The sequence below is a fragment of the Budorcas taxicolor genome, chromosome 20, assembly GCF_023091745.1.
Source record: "Budorcas taxicolor isolate Tak-1 chromosome 20, Takin1.1, whole genome shotgun sequence".
Lineage (NCBI taxonomy): Eukaryota > Metazoa > Chordata > Mammalia > Artiodactyla > Bovidae > Budorcas > Budorcas taxicolor.
This window is the reverse complement of record NC_068929.1, coordinates 7,782,933-7,806,112: the sequence shown is the minus strand read 5'-3', so window position 1 is coordinate 7,806,112 and position 23,180 is coordinate 7,782,933. Positions and strand designations below refer to the sequence as shown.

General features: G+C 47.9%; 1 protein-coding gene across 1 annotated transcript in view; it reads left to right on the top strand.

Annotated features, from left to right (window-relative positions):
- SH3PXD2B (SH3 and PX domains 2B) overlaps positions 1-23,180 on the top strand; it is a 117,811-nt gene that overhangs the window by 62,541 nt on the left and 32,090 nt on the right. The window contains exons 5-6 of the mRNA XM_052659018.1: positions 7,767-7,858; positions 15,534-15,559. Of these exons, the coding sequence (XP_052514978.1) occupies positions 7,767-7,858; positions 15,534-15,559 (118 nt within the window). The remainder of the gene's footprint in view (positions 1-7,766; positions 7,859-15,533; positions 15,560-23,180) is intronic.

Sequence of the window (23,180 nt, the reverse complement as noted above, 5' to 3'; positions counted from 1 at the left end):
CACTTGATTTAGAAGAGGAAGTATAAAATCCTGGAGGAGTAACGGACAGGGGCAGCTGCCTGCATCTGCTCTGCTTGGAGCAGTCCAGAGATCACGAATTGACCTGGATTAACCATAGGGGAGAAACTGCTTATGTTATATGAGCCATGTAGAAGTTACCGCCCCACCTATTAATGCAGCATAAGAAAGGGAATCGATATCTGGGGGGTTTGGTTGGCCAGATTCCCTGAACTTGGCTTCAAGGACACTGCCCTCCTAGAAGGAGATGAAACCTTATGCCTTTTATCACAAGGCCTGTGATGTCTTTTAGAGACTGCATAGACCTTTATGTAACATTTGGGCCCTGTTATTGACATCGTTGTGAGCTGACTTAAGCCAATTTGATCTGTCTCTGTTTTAACATTATTTTGGTAGAAATTGGGCAGTTTCCAATAGATGAAGATGGAAGAGGGCTGTAGATGTCCCTAAAACTAACTACCAGCTAGAAAGTAACTTGCTGCTCTATTAGACCTGTTATTAAGTTTCTGTGATTAACACAATATGCTGTCAGCACAAGGATAGACTAACCATCGCAACAGAATAGAGAACCCCAAAACAGATCCATGTATATTTGGACACTTTGATACTAACAAAAGCAGCTTTGTAGATCATTGAGGAAAGGCAGTATTCCTCAGTAAATGGATGTCCGTATTGGAAACAAACAAAAAGGATAACTCCTGCCTCACACTACACATATAATCATTTCCAAGTACATTAAAGACTTAAATGTAAGAGGCAGTTATAAAAGATTTTAGAAAATAAAAATAGGAAAATTCCTCATAATCTCAAGGTATTGAGGGACTTCTAAAGACACAAAAAGTTCCAAGTATAAAAAGATTGATTTATCGGACTACATGAAGTTCAAGAACTTCTGTTCATCAGAAGACACAGTGAAAACAAGACTCAGCCAGATCCTGCCCCACACACAAGCGTTTGTTATCAAGCAGTTCCCTAAACAGCTTCTCGAGTTGTTCTGTAAACTCGGTGAAATACCAGCTGTCTTGTCTGACACCACTTTGCATGAAAGTTTTCTGAAAACAGATGCAATGATATCGTAGTGGCAGGATCAGCTAATCCTAACCATGGTGCGACAGTAAAATCTTTCAGGAAGAGGCCGAACACGGAGGATTCAGAATCCAAGAGCCAGGACACCATGTCGAAGGGTGTTTAATGCTGGGCTCAGCACGTTCTGTTCATGCAAGGGCCATCCCTCATTTTACCAGTGAAGAAAATTATTGCTGACAACTGTTACGCTAGTGGGTAGAGGCTATGGTTGGTCAGAGGGGGATATACCTGAAGCCCCAAAGTTGCCTTTTCTGAAGTGAGAACTTGTGATTGGAGTCGATTACTTGCTAAAGTGTTCATTCCTGATGAAGGTCCTTCAGATATGAACTCACCATTATTAGAGAATAGGTTACATTAACACACACACACATGCATTCCTATGAGTTTGTGAGTGTGTATGCTCATGCCATAGTACTTGATTTTTTTATCTTATTCAAGGATAATTGACTTACAGTGTTGTGTTAATATCTGCTGTGCAGCAAAATGGCTCAGTTATGCACATGTGTGTTATTCTCATAGTTTCCCATTATGGTTTATGGGCTTCCCTGGTGGCTCAGACGGTAAAGCGTCTGCCTACGAGGCAGGAGACCCAGGTTCTATCCCTGGGTGGGGCAGATCCCCTGGAGAAGGAAATGGCAACCCACTCCAGTACTCTTGCCTGGAAAATCCCATGGACAGAGGAGCCTGATAGGCTACAGTCCACGGGGTTGCGAAGAGTCGGACACAATGAGTGGGACACGACTGAGCAACTTCACTTCACTTCACTTCCATTATGGTTTATTGCAGGATGTTGAATATAGTTCCCCATGCTATCCAGTAGGACCTTGTTATTTAACCATCCTGTATATAATAGTCTGTATCTGCTAATCCCTAACTCCCGATCTATCCCTCCCCCACTGCCTCTACTGTGCTGTAGGCAGTGTGGAGACTTCCCTGGTGGCTCAGATGGTAAAGAATCTGCCTCTAATGCAGGAGACCCAGGTTCCATTGCTGGGTTGGGAAGACCCCCTGGAGAAGGGAATGGCAACCCACTCCTGTATTCTTGCCTGGAGAATTCCATGGACAGAGGAGCCTGGCAGGCTACAGTCCAGGGGGTCACAAAGAGTTGACCACACTGAGCAACTAACAACAACAACGTAGGCAGTGTAGCAACAGTGTTTCTCAGTCTCTAGTCCCTTGAGACCTCACCTGAAGGTTCTTACCATACTCAACCACCTGTATTACCATTAATATTTTTCTTTATTCACTTTTTTAACTTTTTAAAGAAGATATATATTTTAGAGGAAATTTTATATCACAATCATAGTATAAAACTGATTTCACTTTCCCCAAAAGTAAAAATTAAATCAGTGACACAACAGCAACAAGAAATATTTTTAAATCTAGCCAGCTGCTGTTACCTGCTGTTGGAGGAAGGTCTGCAAAGCCTGGTCATGTTCGTGGGAAGCAAGTTGGGAAGTACTTTCTTCTAGGAATTTTATAGTTTCAGTCTTATGTTTAAGTCTTTAGTCCATTTTGAGTTGGTTTTTGTGCATGGTATAAGATAAGGGCGCAATTTCATTTTTTTTTTGCATATGGGTATCAGTTTCCCCAGTGCCATTTGTTTAAGAGATTGTCCTGTCCCTGTATGTATTTTTGGCACCTTTGTTGAGGATCAGTTAACCACATGCACGGCTTTATTTCAGGACTCGTGGCAATGATCTCGTGGAAATGACACCAAAAGTCAGGCAACAGAAACAAAACTAAAGAAAGTGGGAATACATCAAACTAAAATACTTCTGCACTACGAAGTATGCAATCTATAGAATAAAAAGGCAGGCTGCTGCTGCTGCTGCTAAGTCGCTTCAGCTGTGTCCAACTCTGTGCAACCCCTGAGACGGCAGCCCACCAGGCTCCCCCATCCCTGGGATTCTCCAGGCAAGAACACTGGAGTGGGTTGCCATTTCCTTCTCCAATGCGTGAAGGTGAAAAGTGAAAGTGAAGTCGCTCAGTCATGTCGGCTACCAGATGGAAAATCACATATTTGCAAATCACATATCTGATAAGGGATTAATCCCCCAAATATGTAAAGAACTCATACATCTCAATAAACAAAAAGAGCTAATAGCCCAATTTTTAAATAGGCTAATGGCTTGAATTTCTCCAGAGAAGTTACGCAAGTGACCGATAGGTATATGAAAAGTTGCTCAGTGACACTAATCATCAGGGAAATGCAGATCAAAACCACAATATAATATAACCTCACATCTGTCAGAATGGCTGGTAGCAAAAACAACGGCAACAAGACAGCATGCTGGTGAGGATACAGGGAAGTTGGAAGCCTCGCACACCGTGCTGGAGTGCAAAGTGCAGCCACTATGGAAAACAGTATGGAGGGTCCTCAAAAAATTAAAAATAGAGCTATCGTGTAGTCAGGCAATCCTATTTCCGGGTATTTGTCAAAGGAATTGGAATCGGGATCTGAAAGCGGTATCAGCACACCCATGTTCATTGCAGCACTGTTGACCATAGCCAAGATGTAGAAGCAACCTAAACGTGGCCTGTACTTACAATGGGATACTATTCAGCATGCAAAGAAGAAATCCAGCAATTCACAGCAACAGGGGTAAACCTGAAGCCCGTTATCCTAAGCGGAATAAGCCAGTCACAGAAAGATCAAATACTGTATGGTTCCACTTACTTGAGACATCTGAAACAGTCAGATTTGTAGAATCAAAGAGTGAAATGGTTGGGACTTCCCTGGCCCTCCAGTGGCTAAGACTCCAGCACTTCCAATGCAGGGAGCACGGTTTCTATAAACCCTGGTTGGGGAGCTAAGATCCTGAATGCTGCAGGGCGAGACCTAAAAAGAGAAGACGAGAAACACTAGTTTCCAGGGGCTGGTGGGGAGGGAAAAGTGAGGAGTCAGGAATCAATAGAGAAGGCAATGGCACCCCACTCCAGTACTCTTGCCTGGAACATCCCATGGACAGAGGAGCCTGGTGGGCTGCAGTCCATAGGGTCGCTAAGAGTCGGGCACGGCTGAGCGACTTCCCTTTCACTTTTCACTTTCATGCATTGGAGAAGGAAATGGCAACCCACTCCAACGTTCTTGCCTGGAGAATCCCAGGGACGGCGGAGCCTGGTGGGCTGCCCTCTGTGGGGTCGCACAGAGTCGGACACGACTGAAGCGACTTAGCAGCAGCAGCATAAGGTTTCAGTCAAGCAAGATGAATCAGCTCTAGAAATCTGCTGTACGGCAGCCAACAGTACTGTGCTGTGCGCTTAAAATTTTGTTGAAGACAAACCCTCTCTCTCTAGCTGAGGCATTGTTACTGAACTGAATCACCTTGCTGACTCTAAAGTCACCCCTGGAAGCAAGCAGCACACTGTTGTTGGTACAGTCCAGGGGGCCACAGGGTTAACCACATGTTCATCAAGCAGCTCGTGTATGATAAATACTTGCTCACTTGTTCTGTAGCACAAGTAACCCTCCAGGTAGGGAGTTACTTATTTCCATGTTTCAGACAGGCAGACTGAAGCTCAGAGGTGCTAGAATGTGGCCAGCGCAGACCCAGGACCTGTCTGACGTTACACAGACAAGCAGGACTTGCTCGCCTCACCTCTCCTGTGCCCTATGTCCAGTAGCCACATCTATCCATTCCACTGGGAACAGAACCAGAGTTTTCCTGGAACTGTGGTTCTCTGTCATTACTGACCAAACACGAGATGATTCTGGGGTATTTCAGAAGCAGAACTGTTGCTGTGCCCGGGGTCATGTTTGGAGCCGCCCTTTATGAGTGACTTGGGTTTATTTTATGCTTCGCGGGTTTGGCTGGGCTTTTGCCTCCTTAGGAATTGCTCAGAAACAGACAAGAATGTGGTCTTGTCTTCTGTGGGCCTCATTGTCCCTTCTTCACTGGTCCTTTGGGGTCTCTGCCCATTTCAGCAGACAGGCCCCCCTCCAGACAGAGACTGTGGCCACCTCCAGGCCTCATCCTCATTTATGCAACAGACACTTTGGACCAGATATCAAGGCCCTCTCGGCACTGCCAAAGCATCTAGGGAAGGTACAGGAGGAAACCCTCTGTAGATTTGAGGTAGAGGAGCTGGAGTCAGCTCCTTTGGCCCCCATGTGGCCTAGTTAACCTCCTCAGAACCTCCATTTCCCCATCTCTAGAGTGGGCCAGCCCTCTCAGGATGATATGGCATGAGGCAGACAGATGTATTTAAGGAGTCGTCAAGTGCTGAGCCCACGAAAAGGGAATGTTGTGTTTGCAGTCTGGGGGGAGCCACAAGATTTCTGCCCACGAGGCAGCCAGGACACACCACAGTCCAGCATAATAGGATCAGCTCCTTCATTATGTGGTTCCAGTTGCAAGAACTGCAGGATTTCAGAGGAAAGAGCGACCCACAGGGAGCCCCAGGACAGCATGAAAATAAATACTGTTCCAGCCCAGAAAGAGAAGGGGGTCAGAAATGCGAGGTGGGGGGGTGGGATCCATTTGCTCCCTCTTGAGCTCTCTGCCTCTGGCCTGGATAAGACTGGCCCCGGACAGTTGCTGCAGGACAGAAGATACTTATGCAAGGCTAATAAAAAATATCAGTGAGTCACAGATACCAGGCCCTTCAAGTCAGCATCCTTTATCCTTGTATCCTTATCCATTGTAGAAAGTTGACAGTGACCAGGGAAGGCACACTGCTAAAACATGTCCACCCACTTCTCCACTTTGGGCTGGGTCAGGTCATACATCAGGAGAGGGGAGGTGACTTAAAGTCAGAGCCTGATTCAAAGGTCCTGTTGCAGCAACCCACCTGAATCTCAAGGGGTGAATAAACAAAATGTGTCATATACATACAATGGAATACCATCTAGCCTTGAATGACGCACACTGCAGAGAATGTGGATGAACCTTGAGCTGGTGATGCTAAGTGAACCAGCCAGTCGTAAGAAGACACGTACTGTGTGATTGCCCTCATATGAATGAGGTACCTGCAGTAGTCAGATCCATACAGGCAGAAGGTGAAACGGCGGTGCCTGGTCAGGAGGGAGTGGAGAGCTGTTATTTGATGGGCGCAGGGGTGCAGACTCCCAGGATGAGAAGAGGCCTGTGGATGGCTGGTGGTGATGGTCCCACCACAGCGTGACTGTTCTCAGTGCCACTCAAAATGATGCACATGTGAAAATGATCAAGATGGTAATGATGTTATGTATATTTTACCACAACTAAAACTTCTTTAAAACCAGAAAGACAAATCATGTAGGGGCAAAATATCCCCTGAAAATGCTGGATAAGGCGCCACATTGGAGACCCCTAGCCATCTCTCCATAGTCCATCATCGTCCAGTGGCAGGGTTAGAAAATCACTGTGGGTAGGGATGGCTTTTAGAGCCTTGTTTCACAGAAATTACAAGACAGATCTTTTTCACTCCAGACTCCACACTCAGCATGGTAAGAAGGCATATGAGAAACACCAGGGAATGAGGCCTCTGCGGGGAGAGCAGGGTCCTGCCTCACTCCATAGCACACCCGTGCTGTTTAAATTCTGGTATCTGCACTGGCCCTCTCCCTGCTGGGAATTTATAATAAAATGTGTACATGAAACAGCTCTACTGCACTCAGATTTGCATCCTCAGAACCTGTGCCAGAGCGGGCTTAAGTGAATATTTGCTAAATTAAGTTGTTGATTCATTTTGGAGCCATGGAGTTTGTTTCAGATCCTTTCATGATGGGATGTACCCTGTAATTCTGTCCTGTTTGACCCAGAAATTAGTCAGTGCTGGGCATAAAGTAAATGTCTATTGAATCATTGAATAGCTGTTGGTAGATAAATCAGCATAAGAAATGCCTGGGTCCACTTTGTGTCCTCTCCCCGCCGCACCGCCCTCCCCCCCCCCCCCCGCCCCCGCCCCACTGCCTCCTTATCTAGCTGGTTGGGACAGTTGAGGCTCCTTAAAATGATGAGCCACAGGGGCAGATGAACGTGGACATGAGCAGTGGGACGTCCTGGGTATTTCAACGTCTCTGACCTCTACCTAAATCATAAAATAGTTGCTTCACTTGAACCCTTCAGATCCGTGAGTTAGGACATGCGGGCAGGTCACGTTGGAGACAACCTAATTGTCACCAGTCAGTAGGCAGCTAGTTGAGTAAAGCCCAAGATTTCCATCCAGCAGACACTGAGTGTCCCGTAGAGATGGTGATGTAGAGGAATAATGACGGCACGAAATTCGCAATTTTTGAAAGCATTTTTATTGAAGTATAGTTGATTCACAATGTTGTGCCAGTGTGTGGTGTACAGCAAAGTGGTTTAGCATATGCGTATATATATATATTCTTTTTCATATCCTGTTCCATTATGGTTTATTGCAAGATGTTGAATATAGTTCCCTGTGCTATATGGTAGGGACTTGTGCACAATTTATTGTTTTGTCTAAATATGTACATATTCTTTGTCAAAGTATGACTGTAGTATCTGTGTGTATATTCTGTGTGGGTGTGTGCCCTCCGCCAGCCATGGAGCATCACGAGGAAACTTGCTAGAATTGCGCATTCGCAGGCTCCACTCCAGACCTACTGAATCTGAAACTCTGAGGGGTGGGTGATCGCGATGGAGTCTTGACTTTCTGCATCCTGACCCCTCTTCCCTTCTGTTGAGCTCGCCTGCGTGTCTCTTCCCCAGGCCCTGATCCAGCTGCCGCCGTATATCTCCCAGTGTGATGAGGTGCTGCAGTTCTTTGAAACAAGACCGGAGGACCTGAATCCCCCCAAAGAGTAAGTTGATTTGTGGATCTCCCTCAAGCGCGTTCTCAAAGCCCTCCTTCCTGCCGGACCAGCCAGCCCAGGAGCAATTACAGGAACGCTAAGTAAAAATGGAACTAGATTCTCTCATTGGAGCCCCTGCCAGGCCTTACCTCTTGTGGCCTCCTCAGTGACCACAGGCAGCGTAGGTGAGTTTTATAGGTGAAGGAAGCCAGCCCCATGCACCTCTGAATTCCCTAACGCCCTGCGCTCCCCATGGCACGTGAATGGGAGATGGTGAGCCCCGGAGGTGGGACCGTGTGCCGTGTCCTCGAAGGCGGACGTGCGCACGACCACCAGGGGTGTGAGTGAGGGAGACCCCGTGGAGTCCCCGTCGCTAGTGAGTGGCAGGACCAGGGTGTGATTGCATTCTCCTGCAGCAGACAGCCTGCACACCCAGGGGCCGGGCGGCGCCCCCCGCACACCGTGCAGTGCGCATCACGCAGAACCCAGCACCCGCTGCCCGACGGCCTTCTTAGGCCAGCAGTGGGTGGCATCCGCAGGAAATGCTGACTTACGCATGGTGCTTATTTTAAAAAGCCCTTTTCGGGGAAGGGGCCTCCTGCCTGTTTGCAGAAAGAAGGGATCTGTCTAATGGATAAGTCACAGGAGAGAGAGTGGAGGACACAGACCACAGGTGCTGGGCTGTCCTGGGTCATAGGAGCAAGAACTGGCAGGCCTGGGGATCCACTGGGACCCTGGCAGGAAGAGCTGAGAAGTGCCAGCCAGGCACAGTTCTGGGAGGAGTGCGAATGTTCCTCTTAGCTCTGAGCGTAACTCACTGCCCAGGGCAGCAGCAGTGACCCAGGCTTTCGTGGGTTCAGTATTAGGTGGGGCTCACAAGACCCATGTTGCCTTCTGGAAGTGAATCTGGTGGAGACACAAAGCTCAGTTTTTCAATAGCCCTGTAAGGTGAAAGCAGCAAAGAGTTCTAGCAAGTAGAATCAAGCCATTTATACACATAGAGCGACATGCAGAATCAAGTTTGGAGGTCATCCAAAGTGAGCTGCTCACTCAGGACTAATGGTTTAACTGTCCACAGGTGATAAACTTAACTTTCTGTAATAAATATCATTTCCTGTGACAAGCCCAGCAGAAGTGAATATAGCTTCTCAGAGATAGCCTACAGAAGTGTGGGGGCTGATATTTCATAAGGGACCCCAGTAAATCTTTTGAACCAGAACATCACAAGGGAATGCCTTGCCAACCCGTGGATTTTTTTGAAAAGATGCAGAATAAGTATAAATCTGCTCTTGGGCCTGCAGCCCATCCTGGCTGATATATCCGTTCCTGGTGTCTTCATCATTTGTGCCTGGTCAGCATTCCCCAGCTTTTATGGACAGAAGAAGACATGGTGAGATATTCTCACGGGATCTTTGTCTGCAGTGCTCCCAGGCAGTCAAGTTAAACTGTCAGCTCAGGCTTGTGGCCCCTGGCTTCTAGTCTCATTTCTAGGGGAGGTGAATCCAAGGATGTGGAGCATGGCATGTTCGGTTCCTACTTCATTGTCTCACAGAACTGCCAGGTAGGAGTTGTCATTCCATTTCACAGATGAGGAAGCTGAGGTTCCCGGTAATAAAAGAGACTTGCCCAAGGTCACGCAGTTTGGGAGAGGTGAGGTCTACCTGAGTCTAAATGTAAGCTCTGTGTATACCTTCCACAGAACGGACAGCCAGACTTAAGAGAAAGAGTCTGGTCTGCAATCAGGTACCTCCAGGTTCAAATCTCGCCTCTACCACACATGGGCTGTGTAGCCTTGGGCCTTGATTTCCATCCCTGTGAAATGGGAATAGCAACCTACTTTATGGTTATAGTGACGATGGAGTGGCTACCGCAAGTAGAAATTCCAGGAACCTGCCAAGAGCTCAGAAAGTGGTGGCCCATGGTATTTTCTCCTCTCTGGGTGCCCAGCTGTAGCTGTTTATATCCCAGAGTTGTCCAGGATGCCCCTTGGTAGGCCCTCACCAGGAGGATTGCTGGGCCACTGTTAAGCCGAGTGGTTCTGGGCAGGCTGCTCCTCACGCCTGCACCCATCTCCCGTCTCATGGGATGGATCTGATAGCACCTCCCTTGCAGCTTTACTCAAGAGTCCAATGACAAGTTGCAGAGAGAAGCGCTTGGCCAGCACTCCGCAAACCAGACTCAGTACCCACGGGAGGAAAGGCAAAACACCAGCCCCTGAGGGGCAGATCTGACCTGGGTGTGGCTTCCCTGGGCCACTGGATTCTGTGACATCCACATTTTCTTCTGCCTCATCTCAGCATCCCAGATCTTAACTTTGAGGAGGATCACAGAGCATTTAGAGAACCCAATAAAAGCTTTCTTCTTTCTCTCAAAAAAAAAACACAAAACGCCCCAGTTTCTGGAGGTCCTCAGTTCTATCAGATCCCATTCAGGGGCCTGAAGTTAAGAACCACCACCCAGGCGCCCCTTGTGAGTGTTAACACTCGCATGTCCTCGGCCTCCTGCCTGGCAAGGGTGGTGCGTGTGTCCTCAGCCTCCGAGCAGGCCTCACCCCAGCTTATCTGCAGAGATGGGCGAGGGCCAGGCCTGGGGCAGCCTGCTGTGCTGGAGAAGAGTCTGGCCACTTCTGTGCAGGAAGGAAGGATGCTGCGGCACGCGGGGTGGGAGCCAGCCCTCTAGAGGGCCCGGGGTGTCAGGGAGGCTGGTGCCATAGCATGACCTTCCCCACTAACTGGCTGGCTCGGGCTGGCAGAAGGAACACAGGACTGGGAGGTCTAAACCCAGTGCTGTTCCCAGTAGGAGTGCCAGCGTTGTTCATCCATTCAGGAAATAGGTATCGAGGGCCTGCCCACTGCCAGGCCCAAGGGCTGGGCACGGGGGACATGGAGATGGCATGGCAGATGCAGTCTGTGCCCACAGGGTGCTTCTGGTCTGCTGGCCAGGCAGCCAGCTGTTCCCCCTGGGCAGAGCGACCCCCTCCCGTCCCCTCCCCTCCCGCCCCACTGACTTCATCTGTGAAACGAGACCGCGTCACCTGCCCCACCCACACTATGGGGTTACTGGGAGACTGAACAGAAATAACAATGGGGAGGTTAGGACATGATCAGCACTGGTTTTCTGGAGTTTGGGGGCTGAAATCATGATGGTGCTCCCTGAGTATTACATTAGAAAATTCCAAATATAGATTTTCTCCAGTTTCCTGGAGTTAGAGTTTTGTTCTTATACTTTTCAGGTGAATCCGTTTCCTCACTTCTTAGGTGGGAATAATTGTACTGTCATTATTGACAAAGAAATTGGTTCCAGGGCCCCCCACAGAAACCAAAATCCACGGATGCTCAAGTCCCTTATATAAAATGGTGCAGTGTTTGCATGAAACCTACACACATCCTCTCATACACATTTAATCATCTCCAGATTACTTATAATACCTGATGCAATATAAATGCTCTGTAAATAGTTGCCAGGCACACAGCAAATATAAGTTTTGCTTTTTGGGACTTTCTGGAAAATTTTTTCCAAACATTTTCAATCCAGGGTTGGTTGAATCCGTGGATGTGGGACCCACGGTCACTGTGACGTTTGGCTGTATGTGTGAAGGGCTTAGCATAGTGCACGGCACATAGTAGGTACACAGTTTTCACATCTCCTTGGCTGCCAGGGCCAAGATGCTTGGGTTCTGCAGTCTTTTATGAGATGCTAAGAAAGAAGCTAGTTGGTCTGTTTGGTTGTAGTGCGTCCCTGGAAGGAGTGGGTACTGTGCGAAGATGCTTGTTCTCCTATGGGAGGACCAGAGTCTTTCCTTGCAGGCCTTCCAGATGGCTCTCCCATCCCCCACATCTCTGGGCAAAACCCGGCAGAGACAGGGTCAACCCATTCAAGTGTGTTAATTTCCTAAATGTTTCCCACAAGTGCCACCTACACTGAAAGCCTGGAAAAGAATCCCAGTTCTTGCCTTGGGAGCCTTACAGGCTGGTGGGCATTTTTTGAGCTAGAAAAGAGGCAAGCTGGTTGGCATTAAAGTTCAAGAGTAACATTAAGCTCTTGACTCGTGGTTGGAAGGGGAAAATCTCTTTGCTCGGTTTTTCTGTTGATTTTACTGTTGTATATAGTAAGGAATATTTTGTTGTTTATATAGTAAGGAATTAGCTTTGCTGTATTTGTTGTAAATATTTGTCCCTTTTATCGTGCATTTTGTTTCCGGATTTTATGATGTGCATAAATTTTATATTTTTGTGAAGTCAAATCTGGTGCCCAGTTCTTTTGGTTGTGACTTCTTTCACTTTCTTTCGGTCTAAGAAGGGCAGTTACCATTCAGACACAAGATAGTTCCCTTAATTTTTTTCTAGTTGATTTATGGTTTGGGGTTTCTTTTAATATTTACTCATTAAATTGGTTAGAATTCGTTTCAACTGACGGTATGTGCTGAGAATCTAAAGGTTTTTTCTACAGTTATAACCTTTTGAGTGCTAGAAGAAATCTTCTCCATTTATTTAAAAATAAAAAAGGCCACAACCTATAGTCTTTAATGATCATTTCCCTTTCTTCCCTCAGGAATAATACAAGAGAAAAATAGCACCTGCCCTCAGGAGGTATCTATACTTGTGGGAAAGGCTATGTGAGCATGTGAATACATGTGTGCATGTACGCACACAAACACACCCGCAAATGAGAACATCCACTAAAAATATAAAACAGCCTAGACTGTACCCCACAAAAGCACAAAGGAACGGCACCCTGCGGAGTGTATCTATCTGGTTCCCAGAGGTTTCCTGGAAGGAAAGGGAAGTTTCCTATCTATCCCTTCCCTGCTTTGTGACCTTGGATAAGTGACTTGACATCTCTGAGTTTCTCTTTCCTCATCAGTAAAGTGGGCGTAGCTAACCTTGCTCACATCTTGGTGAAGCAATATCCTTCTCATAAAGGGTGCTAATGGTGTCAGGCATATGACAGATACTTTCCTAGTGATACCTTCCTGTCCTTAAGCCAGACTTTGAAGAGGAAGGAAGGGAGGAAAGAAGGAAGGAAGGAAGTTAGTTGCTGAGAGCCCAAGGTGGGGCTCTGGGGCCACAGCAGACAGCGTCACCTAGCTGTTGTTGTTTAGGGAGTAATGAATTGCGGGGGCAGCCGCTCAGTGGCGTTAGTCCCTTGACCAAGTCTCTGATGCTCAGCCCTGAGTAAGGGCTTGCAGTGGAGATTGGGAGATTTGCCCAGCATTTCTAAGCAAAGACATCATGGGTTCCAAGTGGTGCTTTTAGAGGGACGGTTTTGCTGCCATACCTGGGAAAACTTGGGGTCACCCTAAGCAAGTCACACAGAGGAAACAGCATGCTTGTTTGAGCCCACACCAGCTGCTGCTTGACCCCAAGAGCCCCCTGCCACCCCTCACTCCCCACTCCAGCTGGGCCAGTAGCGGCAGGGACACAGCAGGGCAGGAGCCGGGATTTCAGGTGTCCTGGACCACGGCCCAGGTCACAGCCTGGACAGCCATGTGGGCACAGGGCACTCTGCTTAGAAGCAGACTTAAGAGGCCTTTGCTGGTGTGTCCTGAACCTGGCCGTTTAAGGACAGCTCTTCCCGCAGGACTGTCCGGGGTTTGGTCGGAGAGTGAGCTCCAGCCAGGCCTGCCGGGTTCCAGTCCTGGGAGAAGCGCGTCACCTCTGTGGGCCTCCGTGTCTCCACCTGCGGAGTGGAGTGACGGGAGGGTCCTGGGGGTCAGTCCAGGTACAGCGCTCCAACCAGGACCCTGTCTGCAGTGGACGGCAGGGACTGTGAGCGGGGAGATTCCCCTGTCACCTCGGTGACACTGGGCCTCGCTGGACAATGCCTGGCCAGAGGACATCACTCCTGACCGGCCCGGCCCTGCTGCTGCTTCCAGACATGCAGAAGGGAAGCCCCAGGCTCCAGAGCTTAGCTCCCTGCTCCTCAATTTTTAGATTACACCAAAACATTATTAAAAACCCAGACTTTAAAATCAGACACTTGAATAGACATTTCTTCAGAAAAGATACAGAAATGGCCAGTGAACATATGAAAAAATGCTTAGCGTCCTTAGCCATCAGAAAATGCAAGTCCCAACCACAGGGAGATACCACTTCATACCCACTAGTATGGCTGGACTCAGAAAGACAAGACAGTAACAAATGGTATTGAGGACGTGGAGCAATTGAAACCTCCTTATGTTGCTGCTGAGAATGTAAATGGTGTAACCGCTGTGGGAGACAGCCTGACAATTCCTCAAAAATTAAACCTAGAGTTACTGTTTCATCAGCAATTCCATCTCTATGTATATAACCAAGAGAAATAAAAATATTTACATGAAAATTTGTGTACACAGTTCATAAAGCATTATTCATAATAGCCAAAAAGTGGAAACCACCCAAATGTCCATGAACAGATAGAGTGTGATTTATCCACACAATGGTATCCCATTGAATAATATCTTATTCAGCCATAAAATGGAATGAAACACTGATGTGAGCTACCACATGGATGACCCTTGAAAACATCATGTTACGTGAAAGAAACCAGTCACAGGCCACCTATTGTATGATTACATTCATAGTGCAAGTCCAGAATAGACAAAGCCTTAGAAACAGCGAGCATGTTAATAGTTGTCAAGGGCTGGAAGGAGTGGCAATGGAGAGAAGCTGCTAAGGGGTACGGGTTTTCTTTCCTGGAATTTGATGGTGGCAGTGGTTACACAACTTCGTGAATATACTATAAAAAAACAGTGAATTCTGTACTTTAAAAGAATGAAATTTATGGCAAGTGAATTGCATCTCAGTCCTTAAAAATTCAGATAGACTTAGATTCAGATCCTGGCTATGCTGCTTGCAAGCTGTGTGACCTTGTGCAAGCTAGTTAGCTTCTCTGTCTCACTGTCCTCAACCGTAAAATGGGCGTTTAGAGAGTACTTATTTCTGAGGGTTATTATGAGTATTAAGTGAGTGAACTCAAAATACCTAGCAGGATCCTGGCACAAGTTAACAGCATTTATCAGGAATTTGGTAGTAAGTATTAGCTAATATTGCTGTTACCACAATATCTGTCTCAACCCAACCATCTCATCTTACTTTCTGTAACACTGGACAGCTCTTTACTAATGGGATAGTTTACTTAAAAGTATGTTGTAAACCCTCATTTGTAACATTGTGTTCATAATGCAATTGTGTGTATAAACTCTGACGTGGTTAACAAGTGTAAAAAGTGATTACTCATTCTGTATGGGTTCCAGCCCATAATAGTATCCTCCCTCCATGAGGGAGGTGTGCAATGTATTCCACTCACCACCGAGAGTTTCCTGCTCCAATTGTTCAGCTCAGGGCACTGCTCAGGGTAGGAGAGGCCTCTCCCTCGCCTGATGAGGTGGCCTCAGGGCCGGTGTGGCGTGGGGGCCTACCTCCTGTTTTCAGATTGCATACCCACCCCTGCCCATCGACTCCCTGGAGCCCCCTCCTCTACAAACAGAGTGGAGATGCTGTCCCCAGGGCACCAGAGCAAAAGGAGAAAATTAAAAGGAATTCCTTCTTGTAAGGAGGTCTGGGTCCCTGGGGCTGTCTTGGATCTTACATTCGGAGATGTCGTGGGAGGAAAAAAATCTCCTTTTCTTAATGGAATAACTCGTAGCAATACACAAAAGATACTGACTCATTGCTCTTCCCCACCCCCATTCTTTCCTATACAGGGAACATGTTGGGAAAAAGAAATCTGGTAAGAATATTTTCCATTTCTCCTATTGATTTGATGTTTAGTATACCCCTACTGAGCGATGTCCCAGGCCCTGGGCACCACATGGGGGATACAGCGATGGGATGGATGGATGGATGGATGGATGGATGGATGGATGGATGGATGGATGGATGGATAATGAGGAGCAGTTGGGGCTGAGGGAACAGCGTGCAAGCTCAGAAATGCGAGTGTGCAGTAGATTTGGGCCTGATCCATTCGCCAGCCTCCGTGCCAGGCCTGTCTGTGTGCTTCCTTCGATCAGCCGCTGATCTGGACAGTGATGACTGCTCTCGCAGGCAGCTCCCGTACTCACTTCCACATAGTCAGTTCTCTGCCTTCCTAACGCACTTTCATTCCCTGGACAGCATGACTCTTTCATCTGTGGAAAAAAAGAAGGTGAGATTTTGAGTGTGTGCAGAGGAAAGATTGAGTTCTCACAGACCTGGGGTTGATAAGCTTAGATTCACAGTCGCCCAGCTTTGTCCTCTTGCAGCCCAAGAACATCCTGCATGTCTGCAAAGGCCCGAGTCTGTGCCACATCTGGAGGCAACATGGCCTTCAGAGCTTCCCAGAGTTCTAAATTCTTTTCTTTATCTGGAACTCCAAGAGGTTTGAGGGGGTTGATAAGGAAGAGGGGAGAGGAGGCCAAGCAGAGATCCCCGAAGTGAAAAAGGATGCCTTCTTTATCATGGGCCTCAGTTTCATCATCTGTAAAATGGGGATAAGGATAGTATTCTACCTTGTAGGATTATTATGGGATTTATTAATATAATAATATGTGAAGCACTTAGAACAGTGTGTGGCATGCTCTAAGGATATATGTGCTCTTTTTATGCCACTATTATTCATTCAGCACACAAAGGTGTTCTCATCCAGCATCAGTAATAATGCCAAATTCAACATCTTTTATCCCTTTACTTCCCCCTGGGTACCAGGCCTGTGGTCAGCTTTACAGGCCCCAAGGCTATTCTTGCAGGGAAGAGTAGAAAAGAACTGCACCTCTTTGCCTTAAGATATGGGGTCATGCGTGAACTCCAGCCTTTTCCCAATCAGTCTGTTTATAGCTCTCCTTTCTAGCTTAATAGGTACTGGCCGGAGCCGTGACATCCTGCTAAAGCTACAAATAGCCCTTGAACCCTGAGGATAATGATAGGTTTCTTAGAAAAGAGCAGAGAGGAGAAGAGAAGCAGACAGTCTTAGGCTGGTCATAGAGTTTCTGGCTTTGCGTGTGCAGAGACTTTCTTGGAGTGGACGGGTGGGAGGGAGGGGGAAACAGACAGCTCTGGTTGGTGAAAACAAAGGTATTCAGTCAGAACAGGCTTAATGAGGGGACCAGTCTGGAGAAGAAGGAAGGAGCTCTGTAATTTGTGGTGACCACTGTTACATCATTCACCTGCAATGATGGGGGACGGATTTATCTATAGTTCAACTGGATGGAAAATAGCGTCTTTCTTCATTCAGACTAAGAACCCTTGGTGGGATTAGCCTTATTTTTTTATCTGACCTTTGAACACTTCCTTTAGGTTAGAACAAGCCTCCCTGATAAAATTCAAAAAGGATTTAATGTTGACAGCCCAAGCCTTGCAGTTTCTATGCCAGAATTGTGAGCTGAACAAGGCTTATCTCTCCAGAATATGCCTGTTGTGGCTGGCTAGCTGGCTGGTTCCTGCAGACTTTGGCTAATGTGGTCTCAAATTCTGCTCGTCCTGCAGGAAAAAAAAAATCCTCCTACCAAAATTTAACAGAGCATGTGATTATTTAAGGACCATCTCTTTCTGATTTTTCTACCATTTACTTATCGAAGTAGCCTCTTGTCTGGGGGCTCTTTCAGCAAGACAGACAGTATAGTGAATTTCTAGAAGTAGTCTTTACCATTACTCATCAGTTAAAAATTCTAAAGCTACCATCACGAAGAAAAAAAAAAAAAAGCCAAACAGAAAGCTTTTGTGGTAGGTGAAAGCTATTACGTCTTGAGGATATTTTATAGTATGATACTTCCTTAATGATAAAATTGCCCTTCCACTGTCAAAGCTCCTGCTTTCTCCTGACCGTTCCCTTCTCTCTTGTTCCCTGCTGGACCACAAGAGTGACATTCCTTATCCTAGAACTTAGTTCTGTCTGTATCAGCTTCTAAGTACTGTGATTACTATGCGTTACAAAGCCTGGTTGCAATATCATAGCCCTCTAGTAGGTGTCTCCACCTAACACTTAAATGGCCTGTGGCCTAGTTTGAGACTCCTTGTAGATCAAACGAATGATGTTTTTGATAAGTTGAGTCCTCTGGGTAAAATGAAGTAACCTGCCCTGGAAGAACTGATGCTGAAAAAGCAGCTCCAATTCTGAGCCACTTAGTGGCGGCAAACCACAGTCTAAAGCTACTGTTAGAGCAGAATAGGAAGGAGATGTAAGTAAGGCTCAGACCTGGCCCCTGAGCAAGTCTTGGAAGGAGTGCTGAGCCCTGAGCCAGCACCTGGCCTGCTCAGGCTAGCGCCGAGTCCCCGCCCTGCCCCCTGCCCTCCTCATTTCCCGACTTCATGGCCTGTTCACCATGAGTCCCATCACTCCCCGGTCCCGTCACTGCTCATGGTTATCCCAGACTGGTTGGCAGCTTGGTGAGGGGAGCTGGCGCAGAAGTGAGTAGATCAGTCCATTGACCAGAGTCCTGACAATTGTATGTGGTACCACTGGGCACCATCAGTTGTTAAAAGCAGGTGGCAACTGCTGAACGTTCTGGACAGAGTAACCTGACTTACCGGACCCTGGCTTGACCAGAGCCTCCGTCCCTACCTACAGACAAGAAGGAGTAGTCTTTGGCTGCTTGTGAGGTGGACAGGTGCCTGCCGATGGACTCAGCACGGTGTGTTCTCAGGAAGAGGCCCGAGCTGTGTAGAGCGGGAAGGGTTTCTAGATGTCTCCGTTCATCCTTTGTTCATTCACACCACAATATTCATTGAGCCTCCGTGCTGCGTGAGTAAGACCAACATGGTTATTCGTTCATTGTCTATTAAGCACCTACTGTGTGCCTGATAGTGTTCTAGGCCCCCAGGAATGCAAAGGCCAGCATCACGTGGGCAATAACCTCACAGTCTGGTAGAAAAGACAGATGTGTAAGCAAAATAAAACAGTGTAAATGCTGTGTGAGAAGGCATTTGAGTGTCTCCCTGAGGTCAGAAGTCATTTAAAGCTGTTTTAAAATATTCATTCTTCTGTTAAAATATTTATTAAGCCTTTGCGGATGCCATTCATGTTCTGGGGTCAAGGGTTGGCAAACGTTTTTTCTCTAAATGGCCAGACAGTAAATGTTTTAGGTATTGCAAGCTGCATACAGACTCTTAATTTTTTTGTTTCCTCTTCTTATTCTCCCTCTTATTCTTTACAAGGTTTTAAAACCATAAAAGTACATTCTTTGCTCCCTTTGCACAAAAATGGGCCGTGAGCCTGTGAGCCTTTAGGGAGTGTGAGTACAGCAGTTAACAAGAAACTGAGTCACCGCCCTGACGGGAGCTTATGTTCTAGAGCAGAAAAACAGACAAGGAGACAAGGAAATATATAGAACCCATGACGGTTTTAAAAAAGCATGATGGCACGAAATAAAACGGAGTGAAGTAAGTGCAGGGTGGTCAGGGGACATCGCTGATGAGATGCCACTTGAGCAGGAGCCTGAAGGAAGGGAGGGAGGAAGCCCTGCAGATATCTAGAGGAAACTTGTCCCTGGCAAGGGAACAGTAAATGCACAGTGCGCTGAGGTGGACATTGCTTTGTGTTATCAAACAGTAGCAAGGAGGCCTGAGCACAGTAACTAAAAATAATTGTGCCTTTAAAATTTTAATTGTGTTTCTCAGTTCACATTCCATAGATAGTCCAGGAGTAATATTGTATTTGACAATAGGAGTGACCCAGACTCCTGTCTTGCTGCTCTGCCACATGTGGCCAGCATTTTCTGAGGTCATCTCATGGCCCAAGGTGGCTGCTGCAGCACCAGCCATCACTTGCACATTTTAGCCAGCAGTAACCAGTAAAGGGTGAAATAGAGTAAGCCCCTCCTGTAATGATCCTTACCAAGCAGTTACATAAAACACTACTACTTACATCCTACTGGGCTAACAGTTAGTCATGTGACCACTCCCAGTGTGAAGGAGTCTCATTCCAAGTAGCCCTGTGCCAAGCTAAAACTCAGGCAAGTCTGTTTACTGCAGAAGAAAGAATGGGGGAGAAGTAGCCATCTGTGCCACCTTGGAGAGAGTGGAGAAGTAACTATCAGCACAGACCAGGGAGGGCTTGTAGGCCAGTGGGACTTTTCCTGAGTGAAGTGAAGGCCATTGCCGGGCCTTGAATTTCGAACTGTGATCCACTTTTTTTTAAGTGTGATTCTTTTAGCTGCTGTGTCCAGAGTAGACTGTAGGGGTCAAGGCTGGCAACAGGAGGCCAGTTAGGAGGCTAAGAATAGGTGGTTCTTATTTGAATGCGGAGGAGAAGCGGAGACATCCCAGGCAGAGAAAACAGCTATGCAAAGGCGCCTGCATGCTTTCCAGTTTTACAAGTGAGCCAGCAATGAGGTGGCCAGAGTGTCAGCAGAGAGACCAGTGCAGCTCATGGAGGACCTGAGGGCGCAAGGGAGCCACAGCAGGTGCTGAGCAGAGGGTGGCGGTGCTGAGGGAGCCCTCTGCCTGCAGTGTGGAGGACACGGAGGGGCGGGATGGAGAGCAATCACAGGGTGCCCCGCCTCTGCACCCCGGCCCCAAGAAGCCTTTCTCAGACCCCGGTGCAGAGGATGTGGCTTCATGAGGATGTGGGTGAAGCGAGGTGATAGAGTGCTAGCAAGAAGGTCCTCCCACATCAGGCCTGTGGCTCTGGGAGGGTGAGTCCTGACGGCCACCTCTAGGGGCAGCAGAGAACCACCCCCCCCACACACACACACTTGCGCACAGACACCTCCTGCCCCGTCTAGCCAGCCCAGAAGACCGGGGCTGTCTCTGAGCACTAACCCGAGCAGCAGTCTCCGCGTGCAGCCTTGTGTCCCTCTATTTCTCTGTCTCCAGGGGAGACCCAGGGAAGCGTAGTTACATGAGCCCAGCCCCAAAGGGGTTAAAACAGACAAGTAGCCGCATTCCTGGGGCTGCAAACCCCGGGGCAGGCTGGATTCTGGGGTAAACGCGGTAGACCCATGGTTTCTATCTGTTGCATTCACTAGGGAATGTGTCTCCTGCTCACGATGACCTGAGCCAAGAGCCTCCAGCAAGCCAGCGTCTGCCTTACTCCTTCACAGGAGAGTACCTCCTAGGAGCACAGTGCTGGGGGGTTAAGGAGCCGGTCAGGAGGTCACTGTGCAGAAGGGAAGCAGGGGGTGCCAGGCACCAGCCTGCTCTGCGGCCACTGAAAGGTGTTAGCGCTCAAGTGGCCGGGCTGGTTTGGGCCGTCTGTCTTGCTTGAGGCTGGGAGGAAGTCAGCTCTGCAGACTGACCTAGGTGAGAGGCAGCAGAGGAGGAAAGGGCTGGCAGTAGTGAAGACCACCCTGAAGCTGCAAAGAAATAAGACTTGGGGGCAGTCGGGGGGAACCCACAGGGGAGGAGAGCAAGACCTCAGACACCCTTCCTTCCTACCGTCGTTTCTTGCCTCACCTGCTGCCACCCCATGGACCTGCTTCAGATTTGGCCTTGTCACCAGCTAGCTGCGGGATCTGAGGCAAGTCACCTGATACCTGAGCCTCTGTCTCCTTGTCCATGAAAGGAGAGTGGTAATACCCACCTTCCAGGGCGGTTGTGTCAAGGTGGTTTATGAACAGTGTAGCCTGTGGTAGGCATTCACATGGGGCCACTTCCCTCCCAATCTTCTGAACCTTCTCTGTTTTCCCCCTCTTTTTCTGTTCTCATGCTTTCTCCACCCAGGGTATGTGTAGCAAGGTTACCCTGGGGCCCTGCCATTTTGCTTTGTGACCCTCAGCCTGGGAGGGTGAATGGCCAGAGCGTGGTCACAGAGCCAAAATGCAGTGACCCTTCACCCGGCTACCATGCCCTGCTCTGATTTTCCGCCTCAGAAACGCAGAAAGCGTGGTTCTAACAAAGGGCTCTTGTGTTGCTTCTGGATGCCAGAGGCTGGGGTGCAGTGGCCTGCTGGTGAATACTTCACAACCAGCCCTCTGATAAAAAGCCGCACTTTGTAGCATTTGCCAATTTCCATGGTGTAAATACTCCCACTATGGCCAGTTTCAGTAAGGCACCACCCAGCAGAGTTGGGAAGAGATGTATAAACTCAGCTCCGTATGGGTGTATTTGGACACAGAATATAAACAGCTATTTTAGCAGTTTATGGAAACAATATAAGGGGAAATACTTCGAATCAGGACTTTCAGAAAACCAGGCCTGGTGGCGACAAGAGCCAGCCTGCCCTCCCACCACATTCAGCTTGCTGCTCTGAAAGTGCTGCCCCCTCTGTTGGAGTGTCTGATGTCCCTTTACATTGCCCATATCCTGTGATAGCTTTTCATTGATTTATCGGATATGTCTTAGTACTGAAGCAGGGCTGCACAGCGCTGCATCCTGTGGGAACAGACTCCTCCAGGTCGCCTCTCCCCCACTGCCCCTGCCCTCGTTCAAAGCCACCATCCTGTCTTGTCTGCAAATCTACAGCCTCCATCTGGTCTGCTGCTTTTTTCTTGCTAGGCTCTAATCCAGTCTCCATGTGGCAGCCAGAATTGTCTTTGGAAAGAAGTAAATCTTGTCATTCCCTTCTTAAAGCCCTTCAATGGCTTTCTCCTTTAGGGTTTAAAAAAATCCAGACTCCTTGCCTTGGTCCAGCAGACCCTCCCTGCTCTGGCCCATGCCTGCCAAAGTGATCTCAGACAGGACTGCCCTCTCCTTGCTCCTGGACTTCAGCCACCCCATTCCAGTTCCTAGAAGGCTCCCGGCCTGTCCTGTCCGACAGTCTGCCTGCGTTGCTCTGTCCCCATTTCTTTATGCCTCTTGTCTCGGAGGTCTTTGCTTTATGTCACCTCCCAGAGGGGTCCGCTGACCGCTCCATTTAATGCAGCCTCCTTTTCCTGCTCATTCTTTGTCTGCCATCTTGATTGTTTCCAGCAATGCATCAATCAAAAACTTGCTGTTTTTCAGTCGCTAAGTCACGTCCAACTCTTTGTGGCCCCATGAACTGCAGCACGCCAGGCTTCCCTGTCCTTCGTTATCTCCTGGAGTTTGCTCAAATTCATGTCCATTGAGTTGGTGATGCTGTGTAACCATCTCATCCTCTGCTACCTCCTTCTCCTTTTGCCTTCAATCTTTCCTAGCATTAGAGTCTTTTCCAATGAGTTGGCTCTCTGCATCAAGTGGACAAGTATCAGCTTCACTATCAGCCCTTTCAATGAATATTCAGGGTCGATTTCCTTTTGGATGGATGGATGGCAACAGATGGATGTTTGGCTGGATGGATGATGAGTGGATGCTTCGTTGAGTGGGTGTGATGGATGAATAATGGCAGATCGATAGACGGATAAATAGATATGAATGAAGGAACTTTCCCACTAGGCTGTCATCCTCTTTGGGGCCAGTACCATATCTTAATCAACTGTGATCCCTCGGTGCCTGCACAAGGACAGACACTTGGTAAATTG